The sequence below is a fragment of the Callorhinchus milii genome, unplaced genomic scaffold, assembly GCF_018977255.1.
Source record: "Callorhinchus milii isolate IMCB2004 unplaced genomic scaffold, IMCB_Cmil_1.0 Scaffold23, whole genome shotgun sequence".
Classification (NCBI taxonomy): Eukaryota; Metazoa; Chordata; class Chondrichthyes; order Chimaeriformes; family Callorhinchidae; genus Callorhinchus; species Callorhinchus milii.
In genome coordinates, this window is record NW_024704764.1 from 9420804 (window position 1) to 9441248 (window position 20445).

The 20445-nt window shown below is 46.6% G+C and overlaps 1 protein-coding gene across 2 annotated transcripts in view; it reads right to left on the reverse strand.

Annotated features, from left to right (window-relative positions):
* Positions 1–3605: 3605 nt before the first annotated feature.
* The window catches only part of kansl1b (KAT8 regulatory NSL complex subunit 1b), a 67429-nt gene continuing 50589 nt past the window's right edge, over positions 3606–20445 (reverse strand). For both annotated transcript variants that reach the window (XM_042343358.1, XM_042343357.1), the window contains 13 exons: positions 14408–14549; positions 11675–11830; positions 10671–10783; positions 10145–10340; positions 9185–9350; positions 7534–7704; positions 6947–7105; positions 6481–6620; positions 5891–6012; positions 5699–5765; positions 5040–5158; positions 4301–4562; positions 3606–3932 (listed from right to left, as the gene is read on the reverse strand). In XM_042343358.1, the coding sequence (XP_042199292.1) occupies positions 3693–3932; positions 4301–4562; positions 5040–5158; positions 5699–5765; positions 5891–6012; positions 6481–6620; positions 6947–7105; positions 7534–7704; positions 9185–9350; positions 10145–10340; positions 10671–10783; positions 11675–11830; positions 14408–14549 (2053 nt within the window). In that variant the 3' untranslated portion in view covers positions 3606–3692. The remainder of the gene's footprint in view (positions 3933–4300; positions 4563–5039; positions 5159–5698; positions 5766–5890; positions 6013–6480; positions 6621–6946; positions 7106–7533; positions 7705–9184; positions 9351–10144; positions 10341–10670; positions 10784–11674; positions 11831–14407; positions 14550–20445) is intronic.

Sequence of the window (20445 nt, forward strand, 5' to 3'; positions counted from 1 at the left end):
TTTATAAGCACGGTCTGTGCTTAAACATTAGGGTTGATTAAGTCTTAAACAAAGTACTGCTTTTCTGGATGACGAAAAGCCTTCTATACAGCCAGGACAACTAGAGCCCATGCCTCCACACACAGCTTTCGAAAAAAGAGAGGAAAAAATATGTACAAAATAGAACATTTTTACAAGGCGTAAGGGCACTACAATCAAAGCAGTCAGCAACAATTTGTTTTTTTTTCATTTAACATACCGTATATAAAAGATCCAAAAAAAAAAATCCGATTTTTACATTTCTCAATGACTGTTTTGAGTTGGAAATTTACAGAGACAGGCACCAAGCTAAACAGAGAAACAGCTTTATACAGACACACGGGAACGGTTTACAGATGGAGAGAGCGAGACAGAGCGAGAGAGAGAGAGAGAGAGAGAGAGACAGACCATTGATCGATCAATCGATCGATCTGAAGACTGGATTCCAAACAAAATGAACGGATCACAAGAGGCCGGTGGAGGAAACAGCTGAAATGGTCACAAGGTGGCACAAGCGGAAACAGATCCTCCCTCCCTCCTCTCCTCGATAGAACGGAAGCCCCCGGCCACAGAACCTGCACCCCCCGCCCCCCACCACTCCCCACCCCACCGCTACGGCAGAGTGCGAAGGTGCGAGTGTCATCCCGGACATTCCAACGTGACGGGTGCTGACCGGCGAACACACGGTTTCAAGTTTTCAAGCAACATTTTGTCATGATTGTGTAAGCTTGAAACCTGAAAATGGAGTGGGGGGGGGTGTGGGTGGGGGGGGTTTCAGGTAGCGTGTGTATGGACAGGAGAGAGAGGAGGCAGGGATGACGGTATAATTGGGGGAGAGGGATTAGGGCGCAGAGACTTTCTTAATAGATAGCTTCCACCCCCCCTCCTCTCCCCCATGGCTACTTCAGTTAGACGTCGCCTCGTAATACGTAATTCCCCCCACCCCAAAAAAATAAACACCTCAGACTTGATCAGAACACAAACGAGAGACTCCAAAGTTCAGCTGCTGCCGTTGTCTGAAAACTCCAAAGGAAATTGCTTGTTGTAATATCAACTACTGTATACCTCAGCAGCAAAAGCAAATGAGACATTGCTATGTTATTTAAGACCAGGACTAGGATCGAAGCTGGTTTTCTAAGCATTACAGAGTTCCTAAAAATCCAACCTTTGCTGTATTTAGGCCTAACCCGATGCAAACTGCTGTAGACTCGTGGCGGTCGGCACCACCGCTTAACTTGGCAAAACCTATAATCGTTTCGTAGAAATCCCAGAGATATTTTGTTGGGGTGGAATGTGGGATAAACCCTAAACCTTTACACTCAATTTAATTAATCTTCAAACCTCCTTCTCGCACCCCCGGCTCTAATGTTTATGTACAGAAATCCCTTTGCTGCGGCATTCTCCACTATAACAAACCAAGTATAACTACCCCACTTCCCTCTTCGAACTAACCTGCTCCTTCCCCTCCCCTCCCCGAGCCAAACGCGGCTTTGCTAGAAAAGGACGCACTGTACTCAAGATATTTAAAAACCCCTCCTTACGTGGACAGCCCAAACTCACTAAACAGAAGTTACTTTAGACCTTCCACCAAGAGTTTGGCGTGAACAACTCCACTCAGTCCCGATAAGATTTCCCTCAGGTTCAAATACGTTTTCTTTGGTTAAACCACAGTCACATACGGAGGCAGCTCCTGAATTTCACAGATCTGAAGACCTAACAAGTCTTGGAGATGGCAGTAAACTCGCCCTCCAACACCGCCCTCCAAATTTCAACAGGTACGACTTCCCTCATTAAAACCCTGCGGCCATCATTTCAAAGCAGAACAGTCTACATACTGAACACCAATGCCATCGTTCATCCACAGCCTCTCCTTACGGTTGAACCGTTGCCCTAAACGACACCCTAAGCTGATGGGAAGTGTATACCAGATCCTTTGTCTTACAAAAGTCTGTCACCTAATTGCCCACGACAGGTTGCCCTAACATGGGTACAAATCAGTCCAGGTATATGATGTGAACTTCATCAGCAAATAATGATACGGGGATGAAAGCACCTTGAAACTCTCCCTTGCCAGATGGTCAATACATGTCTCATTGCACCTGCCTACTCAGACATACCAGAGATCAGTCTGTGATAAGTCATCTACTGCTTTCCCTACCCCCCCCCCCACCCCTATTGGAAGCTTATTCATTGCCCCTTTTCATTGCTATCTAACTCAACAGACATCTCTCAAACATAAGTGGGGGTGGGGGGGGTCAAGTGCATGAAGATCAGAAGGGCTTAGAGAGACTTGTCAGTTTACAGATTTCTCCTTGTGGGATCAGGGACTGAGGCATTGCTAGATATTATCTGACAGACGGAAACAGTGAGTATACAGACGTCAAGAGTGAAAGGGAGAGGGTACTGAGATACACCGAGTCTGACGAGAAAACAGCTTGGAGTTCTCTTCACTGGACAAAACATCCCCTCAACACCCCAGAGGGCTTCAAGACACCCTCATACAATCAGGGAAGGGGAAGGAGGTGCTGAACTGCCCTGGAAAAATTCCAATCTCAAAACTTCCACCGAGTGCTGTACATACAACCGTGCGATCAGCAACAACAACAACGAAAAAAACGTGCGATCACACAACTCTGCCACAGGCCCTTGTGCTGCCTCCCCTCCACTGTAGTGTCTCAGTACCTCAAGTGCCCAATTCATCTGCCCCGGAGATCAGCTCACAGATCACAATTGATTGTACACGGAGAATATCAAAATCCTTTGATTATTTTTTTATTATTATGGAATCCGTCGCTCCTTAGGAATTTGCCAAGATTTGCTACAAGTAATTCAGACTGGGACAAACATTTTATATCTGCAAGTGGTCTCTGGCTATTGAAGATTCTCCCCCTCCCACAAACCCCACCCTCACCCATCCTTCCTAACGAAAGCGCTTTGAGTGATAACGCCCACATTCACAATCTCCACGTCAAGGAAACTGCACAGTCTTATGCACAGACTGACCAATCAGTTACCTTCCTAACCTGGTCAAACAGGTTAAAGGCAGGAGATATCAGCACATTTAATGCGTTTGAACCTCAAACTGCAAGCAAACCCTATGATCGATACGGGAAGCTACCCAATTCCAACCCGGACAGTGCAGTTTCCTTAAAGGCAAAGTATTCCCCCACCCCGCGCCCCCCCCCCCACCCACCCACACACTCACACACATACCAAGACAGCAAAAACAGTAACAAAACAGCATGTACCAGCCAACCTGTGACCCTTCCCACTGATCGTGCTCCACTACTGATTTAAAGGGACTGACAATCACTATACGCAGTTCCCCAAGAACGGCAACCAAAGTTAAGTCAACTTTTATGTACAGTTCCATTAATACAGACCAACGCCTATGGAGGTGTTGGCCGCCCCAGCTTTTAACCCATAATCTAAACTGGTCAAACTAAATCTCTTTAATCGTGATAACTGTGCCCAGTGACAGAAAGTTTGAACCTAAGAAAAAGACCTACATAGACTCTAAATTCACTAAAAACTGTGAATTTTGTTTGTTTGGGGGGGGGAGGGCAGGAGGAGCGGGTGGGGGTGGGGGGGTGGGGTGCGATGTTTGAATATCAAACGTCAAGAACAAAGTGTAGTCACCACTAAAACTTGTTTTCCCTCCTGCTCTCTCTGCTCTATCTGTGTGCCAGTCGTAGGGGGAGAGAGTGTCTCTGTTTGCAGTCGGGCTGGAGGGTGGTTGTTGGAGGGGGTGGAGGTTGGGGCGGACTGCTCTCCGCCTCCTTGTTGGCCTTGCAGCTCCCCGAGGCTCTCCGGCTGTTCCGGGTCTGCCTGTGCCGGGATTCGGGATTCTCCTCTCGCTCCGTGCCCGGCTCGGACACCAGCGGGAACGTTCGCTTCTCCCACGGTAGGACGGTCTGGGAAACGAGCAGAGCACAAGAGTTAGTTACGAGCGCATCAAAGGGCATCGGCCACCGGCATAAAGGTAATAATAATAATCCTTGCGTTTGATATAGAGCCTTATCGGGTCTTTGCAACGTCTCAAAGCGCTTCACACAACACACTGTAAAGTATAGTGACTGTGTGTTCTGCGGGCAAAACACATCGCAGTCAATTCACTTGACCGTATATTGTGCAACACAGAATGCCCTGACATCTCCAGCCCAAGGTGACCTGGCATCAGCCTCAGCACTGGTGTTCCTAACCAATCATCACAGTGTCGCTTAACGACCGCTTAATGCAACGACAGCACGTAATGGAGAGAAAGGAAAAGCGAAGCACTGACCTGTTCCTCTAGACCACCGTCTGGAGTTGAACAGCGCGTATCCTCGTTTGAAATTCGCCGCACGTTCTCTCGAGACAGGGAACAGAATGCTGCGGACAGCGTGTCCGGGCTGACAGGAGGCGCAGGGGGGCTGTGAGGCGAAGGTGTGAGTGGGAGCTCTGACAGACTGTGAAAACTGACGTCAGGGGATGCAGACTGGGGGGTTGAGGGGTTTGTGTTGCTCGGCTGAGGAGTCGATTGTCCGTCTGTTGATTTATAGGATCTGTGGTTTTGGGAAACAAAATTAATCATTGGCGAGACGTACATACAATAATCCTTGCGGTCGATGTAGCAGCTTTCACGGCAGGACGTTCAAAGCGCTTCACAGGATTTACTGTAAAGCGCAGTGATTATTTTATACGTGAATTTATCAGCAGCCAATTTGCACACAGCAATGTCCCACAAAACAGTCATAGAGTGAATGGCCAATTTTATTTGGCTTGGGCACTGGGAGAAACTCCCTTCTCATTTCAAGGAGTCCCATGGGATCTTTAACATTCATCTCAACAGGCAGACAGGACCTTGGTTTAACTGTTTAATGGCAACTCCCACAACCCAGCACTGAGCGCCAGCCCTAGACCAAGAGATCCATGTCCTGACTGATGTTGCCCACACAGACAGACACACACACACACGCTTGTACGCAGCTTAATGTATGCGAGGGAGCTGTGTTAAGAGCCACGCTCTGCCGTGCTGTTACCTGCTTCCGCGCCGCTGAGAGCTAATGGGTGACGCAGACCACGAAGTCCACCTGGAACGTTCAAACTCCTCGCACTTTGAATGACGAGAAGCTATCACGGCATCCGAAAAATCCTCGATCTGCAACAGACAAGTTTGGGTTCAGCAAAACGTGGTCTTGGGTCAGATTTCACAGCCCCAAAGAAATCTACATTCCTTAAATTATTATTATTATGCCCAATCTGGAACAACTCCTCCTCTATCCCTCCGTCTTTCCCCTTCCTTCCCCCATCTTCAGATCGCACCTGAAGAGCTTCCTCTTCCGGCTGTGCTTACGGTCACCTCCCCCTCCCCAGGCTCGGCGTACTGCTCTGCCACTGTCGAGCGCTCTCGGAGGCTACCAAGCATTGAGTGGGCGCTGTGTAAATATAAGTTGTTTTTGCTTTTTTAAAAAAAAACTCCCCGGAACTTGCTTCTCTCTCTCGCCCCTCCACACTCTAATGTTTATCAGGTTACAGTTCCTCAGGCACGGGCTAGTGCCCTCTACACTAGATTTACTTGCGTCGAGTCTTGTCCAGTGGGTTTTGGTCAGAGGTAAGGACCAGGCAATGCCAGGCAAATAAAAAATTTGTTGTTGCCTTTACCCACAGCAACACACAAGAGCTTCGCACAAATCCTTACCTCCTCATGATCCTCTTCCTCAATTTTGTGGTTCGTTAAGTCTGCTTTTACACCGACTACACGCCAGCTAGGAAAGAAGACAAGGAACAGTTACTGCAGGTCGGGGTATATAAAGCCCCAGGACTCCTGAACCCAGTCCCCAGCCCCTTTCCCCAATTGTTTGTTAACCATAAACACACAACACGCACAGACCTTGGGGTCAGGATCTCCTTGTACTGCAGTTTCTCCACGCGGGTGGTGGCTGCCACGGACATTGGGATTACAATGTTGTTGATGTCGAACGAACTCTCTCCCCTCCTCCGTCGCACTGGTTGCTGATGAGACACAAAGAGAAAAGCTAATCGGAACTGTTCACAGAGACTCCACGTGTGGGTGTAGGAGGCCTGAGTTTCTAAAAACGTACCTCTCAGAAAGATTTTTTTTGGGACAATTCAATTAGGGTTTTAGTTAAAGGAAGAAATTGTTGAGCACAAAAGCCAACGAAAGGAGAGTCCAGTAGAAAGGGTTTCGAGAATATGAACTGTGTTGCCTCATTAGGCCGTCGATACACGAGTAAGGTGTTGGAGAGAAAGATAGGTAGGTAACTGATGAGTAAGAATATTAAAGAATTCGGAGAAATGGCAGGGGAGATGGGATTGAAGAGTTGGCACAGACTAAATGGCCTACAACGCTCAGATATTCCGAGATATGAATCTGGAACGTGTCAATTCCAGAATAAAATCCAGCGGGTTCTAGATACGCTCAGCCACCACTCAATGTATCCTGGGTTCATGTTAACTTACCGGCGTGTATCCCGTGCCCTGAGAGGTGCTGAGTGAGGAATTCTCTGACGACGTGGACAGCTGCCGCATCAGCGTAGCGTGCGAGGACGAGTGGGAGCTGACCATCGAGCTGTACCCCATGTCTGAGGACAGTTTGCCACCTGCAAACACACAGACACGTACTTACAATCGGGAAGTGAACGATGGATAAACAGTAATAATCCTTACATTGAATGTAGCGCCTATAATAATAATAATCTTTGCATTTGATACAGAGCCTTATTGCGTCTTCAAGACGTCTCAAAGCCCTTCACAGAATATACTGCAAAGTGAACTGACTGTACAATTTGTGGGCTGATCTACAACTTTCTGATCTACAGGTGCTAATGGGACGCCTCAAACAGAACCCAGTAGTGTAAGATCCTCCCAGGTTGTTTTTGATGTGCTGAGGTCAGGTTTGTGTTTGATTATAAACAATAAAACACACCTTCTGTGTATTCCGCTGAGTGTTCCCGCTGCCTCTTCTTGTTCTGCAGTCTCTCGGGCCCGTGTGTGTTGCACGAGCTTCCCAGCTTAGAGACACATAGTAGATCATCAGAGTGCTGTTTAAACGTCTTCTCTGTCCGATTCTTATTGTGGGAATATTCTGCAAAGGAGAAGCAGAGTCTTTAAAACCTACACCTGCCACCAATCGATTGTCCCCTTGTTTGAAAGGCTCAAGATCCTGGGAAATGGAAGCGCTTGGTGCTCAGTGACTTTAAGAGAGAGACAGACACACACACACATCTATACACATACAGAGTGAGTGAGAAGGGAAGTGTCTTCAAAAATATTCAATACTTTAAAAGACAATCCAACTGCAAAGGATCATCAACATTGCCCTCTATAGCGCCCATCATGTAGGACAACATTTAAGTGCTTCACATTGGTGGAATTGGATGCCGAGCCGGGGTGCAGTGAGGGGTGGGGGAGAGAGAAGAACGGTTCAAACTCCTGACCCTCAGTCTTACAGGGCAGAAATCTCTGGGCAATAACGGGACTCAGGCAGAAAGAAAACAACATCCTCATACTTACTGGCTGAAGTGAGAATGGAGTTGGCCAGTTTTCGCGATGGGTCTGACAAGCTGCCCGTTAGCAAGCCACGGTGCTTTAGTGAGAGCTTTTTGGAAGCTTTGCTCCTCTCCAGTGGTTTATTTTGCCAATGGCCCTTTAGCAAAGGCTGGAAGTGCGTGTTTAGTGGGATATCTGAGGGGAAACGGAAAGCACAAACGTTCACATGACATAAAATATTTGACCAATTCACAGAGTAAGACTGGACTTCACACGACCTCACAGCCATGGAACGAAGTAGCACCCACCAAACTGAGGCCACAGAGCTCTCATCAGCCCATATATAGTGGGACTTGGGCTCATAATCTCAGTCGATGCTAGTGCAGCACGGAGTTCAACAACAGCAGCAGCATTTATATAGTGCCCCCTCATGCAGGGTAGCTTCTCAAGAGCGCTTGACAATGGCGGAGCATGACACTGAGCCGATTCATAGGTGTGCGGCCCTTTGAACAAGACCGAAAACTGTCTGCCTGGGTGGATGTTGAGAGTTGCACAGCACAATTACAGAAGAGTGAGGAGTTTCTCTCAGTGGCTTGACCCATCTCTCTCTCTCGTCCAAATTCAGCAAGATATTCATTTGTTTCCAATGTAACTAATTGACCAGGTATTTTTGTTCATAGGAAGTCTACAGCACACTATTTGGCTCACTGTGCGTATCTCTGCTGGTCCGAGCTCTCCCACTGGAGTCATTTTATGCCCATTGCCCCACTCTTCCCCCACTGTACCCGCGTTGGTCCAAATTACTCCCAATTCCCCACAATATCTCACAATGCTCCTTTTCTGGTGATGGGGGGGGAGGGAGGGGAGATTTTATGACCGCTGTCAAACCCTATTTTTAAATCCTCTGGTAAGCAGCATTTAAAAACAGATGGCGAGAACCGCGACGTGCCTCGCTGTTCAAACGCTAATCCAATCAGCGCGCGGTCAACTTGAGCGGCAACAGGCGGCCAGAGGCGGCGGCCCTTGCTGGCCGGCTCCCCACTTGGCCAACTCCCCCCGCGTGGAGGAGAGGAGTTCCGCAGCCGAGGCTCTCCTCTCTTTCGCCCCTCGGATTGAGCTGCAGTTCCCTCCAGCTGCCAGAGGATGGAGACTCGGCAAGTAAACAAGACAGGACACCCGTGTCTTGAGAGAGCTCCAGGGGTTCGGAGATTCAGGAAAGTTCCTGTTTATAATCTTCATCTGGTTCAGACCGCACAATACCCACCGCTTGGAAGGCGTCTACGTGACCAGCTGCGGATGTCATCTGATTTCCTAACCCATTTGGTAAACACTTTCCGAGCGGGAACGTAACTGGGCTTCGGATAAATTAGGTTTTTTTTAAAAAAAACAAGTGGAATAATAAACTCCAAGGCCTTCCCAGCTGTCACCTTGCTGATCCGCCCCCATCGCTCGGCAAGATTAAAAGAGGATTATACCAACGGCCCTCTTCATTCTCTGTACACTACACTCTTACCAGCACCTCTCAAGAGACTTAGATCACGTGCTGGGGAAATGGCAGTGCGGGAATTAGAACCGGCAAGTTGGGGAACGAGCAGGGGAATAGGAATAGCCGCAGCGGGAAAACTTGTTTCCAGGGATTCTTGGCCGGTTGAGTTGCCGCCTCGGGAACACGTACCGTCGGAGAAGGAGAGGACCGGGTGCAGACAGGGATCTAACAGTGCCAGGCGCTCCGACACAGGCATGTCGTAGTGATGCTCCTGCGAGACGGGATTCCTGGAGCCGCACATGATGCACGAGGTGGTGACGTCACAGTTACACTTCACTGTGAGGGGACGCTGCACCTGCCAACAGCAAAATAAACCACGGTCAACAGCAAAAAACAACTCACTCCTCACTCACACACGCGCACGAACCAAGACACACACACCGCAATAATTTAACGCAGTACGTCACGTTACTTCAATTATCACGTCAACAGCACTAAATCAAGAGGTTCGCTGCATTCCTCGTTTGTTTTTAATCAATTAAATCCTGTAATCGCGGTCGCTGGGGCTTTCCCGAGGGCAAGTTCTGACAGCTGGTCCAGATCTCGGCTATGTTCACAATCATCACATCTCAGGAAGGCAACTCATGCATCTCGCAGTCTTAGTCCCACACCCCAGTGCACTGTCGAGAGGTGTACACACCGACACTATTTTAGCCCTGATGTAGCATCTTCAGCAATCAATCTTAAGGTGCTTCAAGTCTATTTATTTGTAGGCAAATGCAGCATTCAGATTTATAATAATCCTTTAATTTGATACAGCGCCTTATCACACCTTCGAGTCTTCTCGAAGCGCTTCACAGAATATACTGTAAAGTGAATTGAATGTATATTTTGTGGCTAAGGAAACAAGGTTATGGAAACAAGACTCTATAAACAGCCATAAAGTGAATACCCAGTTTACCTGGAGGATTGTCGACCGGGTGCAACTCCCTTCTCTAATAGTGTCCAGCGATCATTACCACCCACCTGAACAGGTTTAACTTTGCAATCCGAAAAACCTTCCGACTCGCGGACTCAAAAGGTGCAATTGACTGAACCAAGCTGAGTAAGTTCACAACTTAGTTAATTATTCTAAACATCATGGCTCACCTTCCTGCTGAGAGGTTGGACATTGTTGGGCCTGACTAGCCTTCGCTTCTTACAGCTCAGCACTGGACGGGCTCTGGCTGCCACACAGGTGTTATCGGGAGGTGCGGGCAGCATGATTAGCCTCTGCTTCTTGTTCAACAGCTCCTCCGCATCTGAGCTGTCGGTGGAACTGCTGTCCGGAAGCAGGTTGTGGACACTGCGGGGAAGGAAGAAGTTATAATATTAACAATAATAATCCTTGCATTTGATATAGCGTCTTATCACGTGTTCAAGACGTCTCAAAGCTTACGCCTAACGCCTGCATGTGATCTGTATCGTCACCGACTCTCCCAGTGAGTCACTACACGTTGAGCTTCCCTCTCCTTCCTAAAGGCAATCGAGGGATCACCAGCACAATTCAACATTTCAATCTAAGTCACTCAGCGGCGGCCAACACTCTCCTTGATACATTCCCAATTTCCTTAAAAAGAAGGAAACTCCTACAACTAGGAGGTGTAACTAACTCTACACTACAGCAACACCTTACCTGTTGACCACTCCGTTGACCGGCCTGGGGTGGATGCAGGGCTTTGTGGGTGTGAGCTCCGTTGGTGTGGAACACGTGGTCATATTTTCTACAGGATGAATAGGGAGAAGGACCTGAAAAGAAACCAGAGGTAAGGCCAGATATTCTAGTCAGACGGGGCAACCAGAAGCAGCACATTAATCCACACACAAAAGTTACAGTACAGAATATGTCCATTTGCCCTCATCATAGCTGTGCAAAAAGATTGAACCGTTTAGTCCAATCCTCTTGCCTTTTCCTTACAACTTTCTATATATATATATGTTATATTTGATAATCCTTTCATTTGAAACAGCGCCTCATCACATCTTCGAGACGTCTCAAAGCCCTTCACAGAATATATTGTAAAGCGAATCGACTATGTTTTGTGCGTGAAACGCAGCAGCCAATTGCGCACAGCAGTGTCCCCCACAAACAAGTCTACATTTCTCCCTTTGAAATATTTAATTCATTCTTAAAAGCTAATACGGATTTTGCCTCAAGCACCATTTTAGGCAGGGCATTCCATATCCTAACAACCCTGCGTGTGTGTGTAAAAAAAAATCTAATCTCTTCAATGGAAACAGTTTTAAGACTCCTTAAAAACCACGGCACAGGCTTATCGAGCCTCACTGCCCACACTGGAGCCATCCTCTCTAATCTGAATTTACTGCTTTGTCCGCGTACCGTGGTATATTATTGAAATACATATTTAATTCTCAATCAAAGGTCGTCGGTGCCATCATTAAAGCTGCTACCCGCTGAAGGGCACAATAAAGTGGATGCAGATCAACTCATCCACTGCTTTGTAGAACAGGCACTGAAGCGCAGCTCACATTACTCCCCTCAGATAAACATCACCTTTCAAATCCAACCCGTTTAATAATAATAATTTAATAATCCTTGCATTTGATACAGCGCCTCCTCACATCTTCGAGCCTACGCTGTAAAGTGAATTGACCGTGTATTTTGAGGGCGATGTTTACCTGTTTACCCAGGATTTTGGGCAGTGAAGACGGATTGCTGCCCGGGCCATTGGCCTTCACTTCATTGTGAGAGACGCAATCGACGCCATCTGGGTTGCTTGCTGTAAGCCGGCTCGAGTCATCTGGGGGTGCAGAATCTCCGAGCGCAATCGAACCCTACGGGAAAACATTTAAGATTCAGTGCCACACTTTTTCCGCTGCAAGGAAAGGATATCACAAGGTGGTCGTTGGGTGGGTGTTTCCAATGAGTCCAAACCGAGGGACATAAATAAAAGGCAGCCAGCGGTAGGTCTAAAAGGGGAGTTTAGGAGAAACCTCTTTACGCAGCTGGTTTGAAAATGTGGAACTCACTGCTGGAAACTGTGGCTGAAGTTTCAATGTATTTAAGAGGAAACTTGATGCATATGTGAAAGACCAGGGCATAAGAGGGATAATAGGAGAGGGGAATAGAGGCTTGTGCGGCCTATAAACACTGGCATTGACCGGTTGGACCCAATGACCTCTTTCCAAGCCATATATTCTATGTATCCTCCCTCCCACCTTACTCCTCGATTCCAAACCCCCAGCTTGAATGCAAACCCCTGACTGTCTAACACCTTAGGACATCCTCCCAACATGAAAGGCGCTATATAAACATCATTTGTTGTAATCTACGTTGCATTTTCCACCACTTTTGCATTATCATCATTACTTTTGCCCTGGAATCCCAGAAAGCTATTTGGACCATTGTATCTGGTGCTCGCTCCCCCCACCCACTGGAGTCACCTGATCCCATTCCCTTGCTCCTTTCCCTCCTCATCATGCCTATGATCATTCTAAGTATCCCTGGATCCATCTGCTATATTCCCATTCCCCTGCTCTTCAGAAAAACAGTCCTCAAATCGAGTTCACTTTAGCCTGGATTCAACATCTCTCAGTTTACTTAGCTCAAAATGTGCTACAGATATCGACTTGGATTGGACTAAATCTATAATTGTAACACGACTTCACAGTTCACATGTGCACAGAATAAAGATTTCATGAGCCTTATACTTTTGACCACATTCTAGTGGATAAAATAAAACACAGTGTACCGGGATCAAAAGGTTCACATCAACCAACCAATCATTCATCCATTCAGTTCTCCTGAAACCAGAGTGACAGCCCTGTCCAGTGACATAATCAGTACTCACAGCTTAAGCATTGCTCAACCAAACCCACACTGGCATCTGAAGATGCTTGGGACAAGGTCAACAGCCCTGTGCATTGATTGAGGGACTGAAGCAACTGACTCACGATGCGTCTCTGACTATAACTCATCATAGAAATTTACAGCACTGAAGGAAGTCATTTGGCTAACCGTATCTGTGAAGGGTTTCTGAAGCTCTCCCTTTGCTTTCACTCCCCTGCCCTTTCCCTCACGCCCTATGAAATGTAAAAATATTCTTCTAAATCTTCACTGTGCTTTTTGGTAATGTAAATCTTATGCCCTTTAATTAGTGACTCACCAGTTAGTGGAAAGAGTTTTACCTGTGTACCTCATCAAAGCTCCCTCATTATTTTCAACACCTTTCTAGCAGGTCTCCTAGTATTTCCGAATCCCACTGAAAAACCTCTAGTTTCTCTAGTCTCCCCCTTACAAGACTGTGATGCTGAGTTTCTCCCCCATTTTGAGGAAGGGAGAAGGGAGGGAAAGCAAACTTTCACACCAAGAAAAACAGAGAGAGACGAGAATTGTACGTTCACAAGAAATGTGCAACCATCAGCCAACAATCGAGATTAAAAAAAAATCCAGGATATTACTAAGGATCCAGTTTCCTTGACAACTCTGCCCTCACAGTAAACCTCTGATTAGCAATTTGATAAACAGGACTGCATAACGACTCTGACACACACCAACTGTAAGATCCCTTCCGGGAAGATTAGAAAAATTCAAGGTACACTTTCAACATTAAATACAATAATCCTTCATAATAATAACAATCCTTGCATTTGATATAGCGGCCAATCACGTCTTCAAGGCGTCTGAAATCGCTTCACAGAATTATACTATAAAATGAATTGACTACATATTGTGTGGGCGAAACACGGCAGCCAATCGCACACAGCAGTGGATTGATTGAGTGACCAAATTATTATTTTTTTTTGGAAAGGTTATTACTCCTTCACTTTACTTGTAATTCCAGTGTGAGATCTAAACAGAGCAATTTAATACGTAAATAAAAAGGATTTCCCCTCCTCCCCACAGAGAAACACAGCAAGAGGTTCAGCAACGTCATGAAATACTTTAACTGGGAGTCACGCAGATTTACGCCATAGATACATCATTCTCACCACGGATCACATTCAAGCTGGAGATTGAGCCTGGCAAGTGGAAACCAAGTTGATTTTTTTTAAAAGGAGTAGAACCATCCTTTCAACTTCCTTAATGAAGTTTACTTTTCATAGGAACAGGAGGAGGCCATTCAGTCTCTCGAGCCTGTTCTGCCATTCTGTTAGATCAAGGCTGATCTGTACCTCAACTCCAATTAACCGCCTTTGCCCCATATCCCTTAATACCGTAACTTAACAAATATCTATCCACTTCAGTCCTGAAAATTTGAGTGGATCCAGCCATAATCCACAGCCTTTTGGGGGACAGATGACTTCGTGGGTGGGTAAAGGCGCTGACCAAAGCAGTACTGAGCCATGTGGACCGAAAAAAAAACAGACTGAGACACTCCCTCACACAGACACACACACACCCAAACCTACCTTGTTGGCCCGGATTTGCCTGTAGATGTCTGTCTGTTGCCGGATGCGGTACTCCAGATCTGATACGTGAGCCTGAAGCCAGTTCCAGCGACTCACAATCGCGGCTCGTTCGACAGCCCACCTCCATTCTGATCGTTGCCGTCTGAAAACCAAAATCAGAGAAACGGTAAATGCCAGTGGGCTGTTGCCATAACTCAGACACAAGCTAGAAGCCAGGACATAATAATAATAATCATAATAATCCTTGCATTTGATATAACGCCTTACCATAGCTTCAAGATGACTCAAAAGCGCTTCATAGAATAAACTGTAAAGTGAATTGGCTGTATATTTTGTGAGCGAAATGCGGCAGCCAATTGCACACAGCAGCGTCCCACAAACAGTCGTGGATTGAGTGACCAAATTACTATTTTTTTTGGAAGGGATGATTACCCCTGGAAAGCAATCTGCCAATCGACTAACAATCGGGTAACTGCTTACTGCTAGGTAAACAGAGGCGTGTGGAGTAAGGAAACTTGCCTGACCGGGAATCTAACCCATGTCCTCTCGCACAGCCTAGAGGTGAGATACACAAGAACAATAAAAAATTACATGGATAGAGCGCCTTTCATGTCAGAGGGATGTCCCAAGGCGCGGGACAACGGCCATTATCTGAGCTCAACCCCAATTCGGGAAGCTAACCTTCCATTTCATATCAACTTGGGGTTTCTCCAGGCTTCAATGGAAAGTTTCAGCAATGAGGTCGTTGGGTAAATGTTTGCCAAATTCCTTGGATTACGCGTTGAATTCATGACCTCATTTAAATGGAACAATTTATACACGAGAAGGGAAGGATACTCAGGGCACGTAATCTATCAAGTTATAGATCAATAAGCCAACAAATAACACTGGTATCACAGCATGCTGCAATGGGATGATAATCGCAGCTTCTCATATATTCCTGCTCACAATCACACTGCTGTGGGGGAAGTGTAGGCACTCCATTGGGTACAAGGGTTTTAACTCTGGGTTAATCTCACACCCTTTCCAGCAACAGGAATCCTCTGTCATTACTATCCATTGGTACTCACTGAAAGTCATTTGGAGTTCATTAACCATTCCATCCCTTGAGAGACTCGTGATATTAGCCAAACTAATTTGCTTACTCCTGGAACTCTCGTCCTTTGACATTCAATCGTATTCTCTGGGAAAGTCTACCGAGTATTGCTCAACTGATAAGATACGACATCGGGCCATTGATGTCTCTGCCTATCGTTCAGGGGGATCCTGATACGTTTACTGGCCTGAGTGTAACCCTGAAAATGCAGGACGTGACCATTAACCCCGAAACATTCCAGCCCCGTAGCCATTACAAGATGAGTTACTTTGTGGAGAATACAGCCATGTCCAGTAAATGAACAGGAATAGGTGGAGCCCATCAATCCTCTTCTTATTACATTTTATTAAATTGTGGTAGAGCTTTTATTCCTACTGTACCCCTTCCATATTCAATAGCCTAACTTTCCGTGCACCTATTGCTTGATCCAAACATGTTATTCAAGAATTGTACAAGTCTCACAACCCATTATTGTGGATGGTTAGCATCCACCCACACAAAGCACTAGGCTATTGCTAGCTAGACAAATCAGATCTATAGATATCCCGCCTGACAAAATCCTTTCAGGCATCTTACAATGAATACACAAATTAGATTCTAACTGCAACTCACTACTCCTGCTTACTCCCTGGCTCCGGCCTCCTGCGTGTCCCTCATCCCCTCCGCTCCACCATCGGTGGCCGCGCTTTCAGCCACTACGTCCCGAAACTCTGGAATACCCTTCCTCTATCCCTCCCACTTACCCCTTCCTGCCCCAACTTCAGGTCATGCCTGAAGCCCTTCCTCTTCGTCCTATCATCTTTCCCTCCAGTCGGGTTCCGCCACTGTCGAGCTCTCTGGGATGCTGACCTGCGTGAGGGGCGCTATATAGATGCAAGTTGTCGTCGTCGTTGGGCATGCGCGCATCCATGCGTCCACGAACAAACCACCCAATATCATTTGACTCGATCACAACCTCAAACCAATGTCCAATATCTATGCTTCTACTTTTAACCTGAGCTCAACAAGCTCACGTTTCCTGGAATCAGCTTAATCTTTTAAGGGTTGTTAAAAAGCTGAAAACCATTTGTGCTTTGAGGTCACGTCTCGCACCACCAGATGGGACTTCTGAACTGCAGAGCCAGCTCGGTCAGGTGGAGCACACTGAAATAAACAAGTTTGTACCATTACGTGAAACAGATTTTGGTGAGTTTCAGTGAGTTATTGACATGCTTTTCTTAGATTTCAGCGGGGAGGAATTGGGGCACAGTGTAGCATGCACGTTCTGTCGTGCGTTTAATAGAAGTAAACCTCATTCAGCATTTATATACACTGCCACTAACTTATTCTGCTCTCCATTGAAAGGCACAGTCGAGGTAATGTTAGCGTCCTCAAAAAGGCAGTAAATCTCTGGCTCACTTGCAAGTGCTCCACCTGCTTCAGAACTCATCACTGTTGACAAATACCTCGCACACGAACCGACATCGTGGTTCGTACAGAGCTCAGAAATTCAGCAGCAACCGACCGGTCTAGACAGTTATAATGCAAGTCATTATGATGCTTCAGCTGACTAATTCTGGGAGTTTACATATTATGTTGTAAAAGGGATGAGGCAATAAATAAGGCTGGGAGAAACTGCAACTGTACGGTAGGAAAACATCAGTCAATATTCTAGCGAGGGCACTCAATGCTTTAGTCAAGAAAATTGAAAATGCATCAGTTTTGGAATAGATCTGCAAGTCTTTGCAAGCCCCAGCACAAAAGGTGCAGTTTTCTGCATCGGCCTCTGCACAGGAATCGGATTACACAAGGTCAGCTCGTCCACTGCGGGTTCAAGTCTCATTTATTGTCTGAAGGATACGGTGTGGTTACGAGAGACAGGCTCTTTACAGTTTACTCTCTATCCGGCTGACTCCTCTAGTTCAGCACCATCTCTCTTTTACTTAAGACTTGCTGTTACGCTGTGTGCAAAAGAAGAAAATACTAATAATCCTTGCATTTGATATTGTGCCTTATCACGTCTTCGAGACACCTCAAAGCGCTTCACAGAATATACTGTAAAGTGTAGTGACTGCGTATTTTGTGGGCAAAAAGCTTCCCTCCTCACTTGCTTCCCAAGGAAACTGGTGACCTGGGTACCATTACCAACAATACTGTATTCTGCCCCATTTCAGAAAGAGTAACTTTTCCAGATTTTTACCGCTGTAGTATCAATGCCATTGACTTATCAACAAAAATCTGTACCGCACTACCTATCTTTGAAGTTCTAGTACTAATGCCATTATAAAACACCAGCGTCTGAGAGCTTTAAATGGGGCGGCTGCAGAACAGATACTGCACTAAGCCGAGAGTCGCCTCCACAGTTGACGCACCAATGTATATTACGGACCACCATCACGACAGAGATCGAACCTCACCCAGTCTGCTGATTACATCGAACCACAGTTGTGTTGCAGGTCTGCACATGTCGCTGACTCTGATGGAAAGGTTCCAGTGCCAACCAGAATGTTGTCAGATCCAATCGATTTGTGTGTTGTGCCCACCTGCTGTACTTGCGTGCTGTACACCCGCTTGGTTGGTGGGCTGCTCACCCTCCACTAACGTAACACGCAACAGTTGAGGCCTCTTTGACTGAAGCTTAAGGATGGACCCCGTACAGCTCTGCAAGATTATTAAAATTATGATGGGGTGAACAGTAAATGATTATATCTACCGGGTAATGAGGAAGCGGGATAATGTGAGCCGGCTCACATTATAGAGAAAAACATCCGCGGAGATGATGGACTGAATTGATGGTTTCTCTGCTACTTTGCTCGGATTTTATGAATACAGTCGTCGTTGTTCCTTGAATTAGCATCTTCGGAGCGAGAGAGAGAGAGAGAAAATACACACATACTCATTGTGTAGATCATCTCGCTAGGGCGATTCATTTAAATGAGATATATGGGTTCATGAGCACTTTTTACTGTGGTCGCCAGTGTAATAACTTTGCTCAGTAATTGGAGAGAGTGCACTAAATGAAGCTGGATTAAATTGATCCACCCTGATATGGAAAGAGCAATTCTGCTTCACTGATGTAATCTCAATGCCACTGCCCGGATATAGCCGCTGTGTGACCAAGCTCCGTTTACGAGTTTGACTTGATCAATAGAACTGACTTGAAGTGGGCACAACACAGGAATGAGTCTCAGCAGGTCAGGCTCCAGTGTCCTGGGTATAAAAACTATTTTACTATTCAGAGGGGAAGTGGTGTTAGATTGCACTGCAGGCACAAAGCGAGACAGTGGGTAGATAGTACACGCTAAAAACAAGGGGAAGGAATCTGCATGTCAGTGTCCATTTGACTTTGAGTGCACTTCCAGTTTATAATTGGCTTGTATTTCAAGTCAATAATAGGTGGGTCTGGGGATACAAAGGCACAGGAGGCAAAAGAGCACGTTAACTAACACTTACACTGTCTTCCACACTGAATCAGATCACAGAGGGGAAAGATTTGAATACTGGGAAAGGAAAAGTAATGACTGCGTGTGAAACAGCACCAATAATCATACCAACAACGCATGCGTCCGAAAGCACTGCGTTGCGCAGTGCATGGATTGTGGGTACATTTTTGCGGGCGAAAAGTCGACAAAACACAATTAGATTGCTGGGTTTTCAAGGGTTTGGAAGACAGCGGGCGAGGTGAAGTGGTTTTGGAAAAGGGTTGCCCCAGAGCGGTCAGGGCGTTGGCCCGCAAGCAAACCAGAGTCGGGCTGGGTCCACAGTGGGTCTTACGGCGGACACGCCTGAAGCGATGTGAAACCAGCAATGTTAGTTACCGGCTGGCACCATGGTTCCCATGGGAATGGAAAAGCTGCCCACAGCAAGTTAATTTGACAGAGAGCCACTCCAGTCTTATCACCTGCTGCGCTGCAGTGTAAACAAGGAAAACTCCAATCAGCCCTGCGCCAGGCACGGCAACCCACCCACTGCAAAGACAATGCGGTCGATATAATAGAATCATTCATCCACAGCTATACACCAGCCTTTCAGTTCTACATGGGATATGCAAGCACGGTGCATGATGCAATTTTATCAGCAGAATAACTCCCGACACCCAACAGATATTTACAGACAAGAGCAGCGTGAAGTTTTAGGAACAAAAAAAAAGGTGAGATTAACAACAACGAATTACATTTGCATAGCGCCTTTCACGTCGTGAGGACGTCCCGAGGCGCTGGACAGTCAGGGATTTGGACCTGACTAGGGGGTTGGGATCGGGAGGGGTGGAGGGCAGCTGAATGCACGGTCAAAGAGGAGGGTCTTGAGACGAGGCTTGGAAGGAGGCAAGGCGAAGGGGCTGGGGGATGGAGTTCCAATGGGTGGGGGCAGAGAGGCTGAAGGCCTGACCGCTGACGGTGGGGCGGAGATGTGAAGCGAGCCAGAGCCTGCTGCGCCGAGGGAGCAGACAGGTCGATACGGCTCTCTTCCTCGTTCACTCCCAGGGTTGAGAGAACACATGGCACGTGTGAGGGTTAATTGACACAAAGAGGGCGAATTAGGATACGGAATGCCCTACCAAAAACGGTCACCGAAGCAGGGCCCATAATAGCTTTCCTGGAAGAAAATCGGGTAAACATTTGAAAAGGTTAAGCATTTTTATATTTTTTTAAAAAAAAAAGTACAGGGGAAAGGGCAAGGGAGGTTAAGTGGTTAGCTCTTTCAGAGCGCTGGCGCAACTCGATGGGCCAAATGGCCGCCCCCTTCTGAACTCTAAAATTGTACAATTCCATGAACAATGGATATCTATTCAGCCAAATAAGTCTGCTTTGTTGATATGGGTGGGGTGGGTTTTAAAATTTAAAGTTGTTTAAGGAAGAAACTCCGGTCGCTGCTCATATAAAGCTGGCTTTATTTCCAACGGCTTCCACCGACTGCTGAGATTTTATAATAGTAATTCGTACAGAACACTCTTACTCCCACG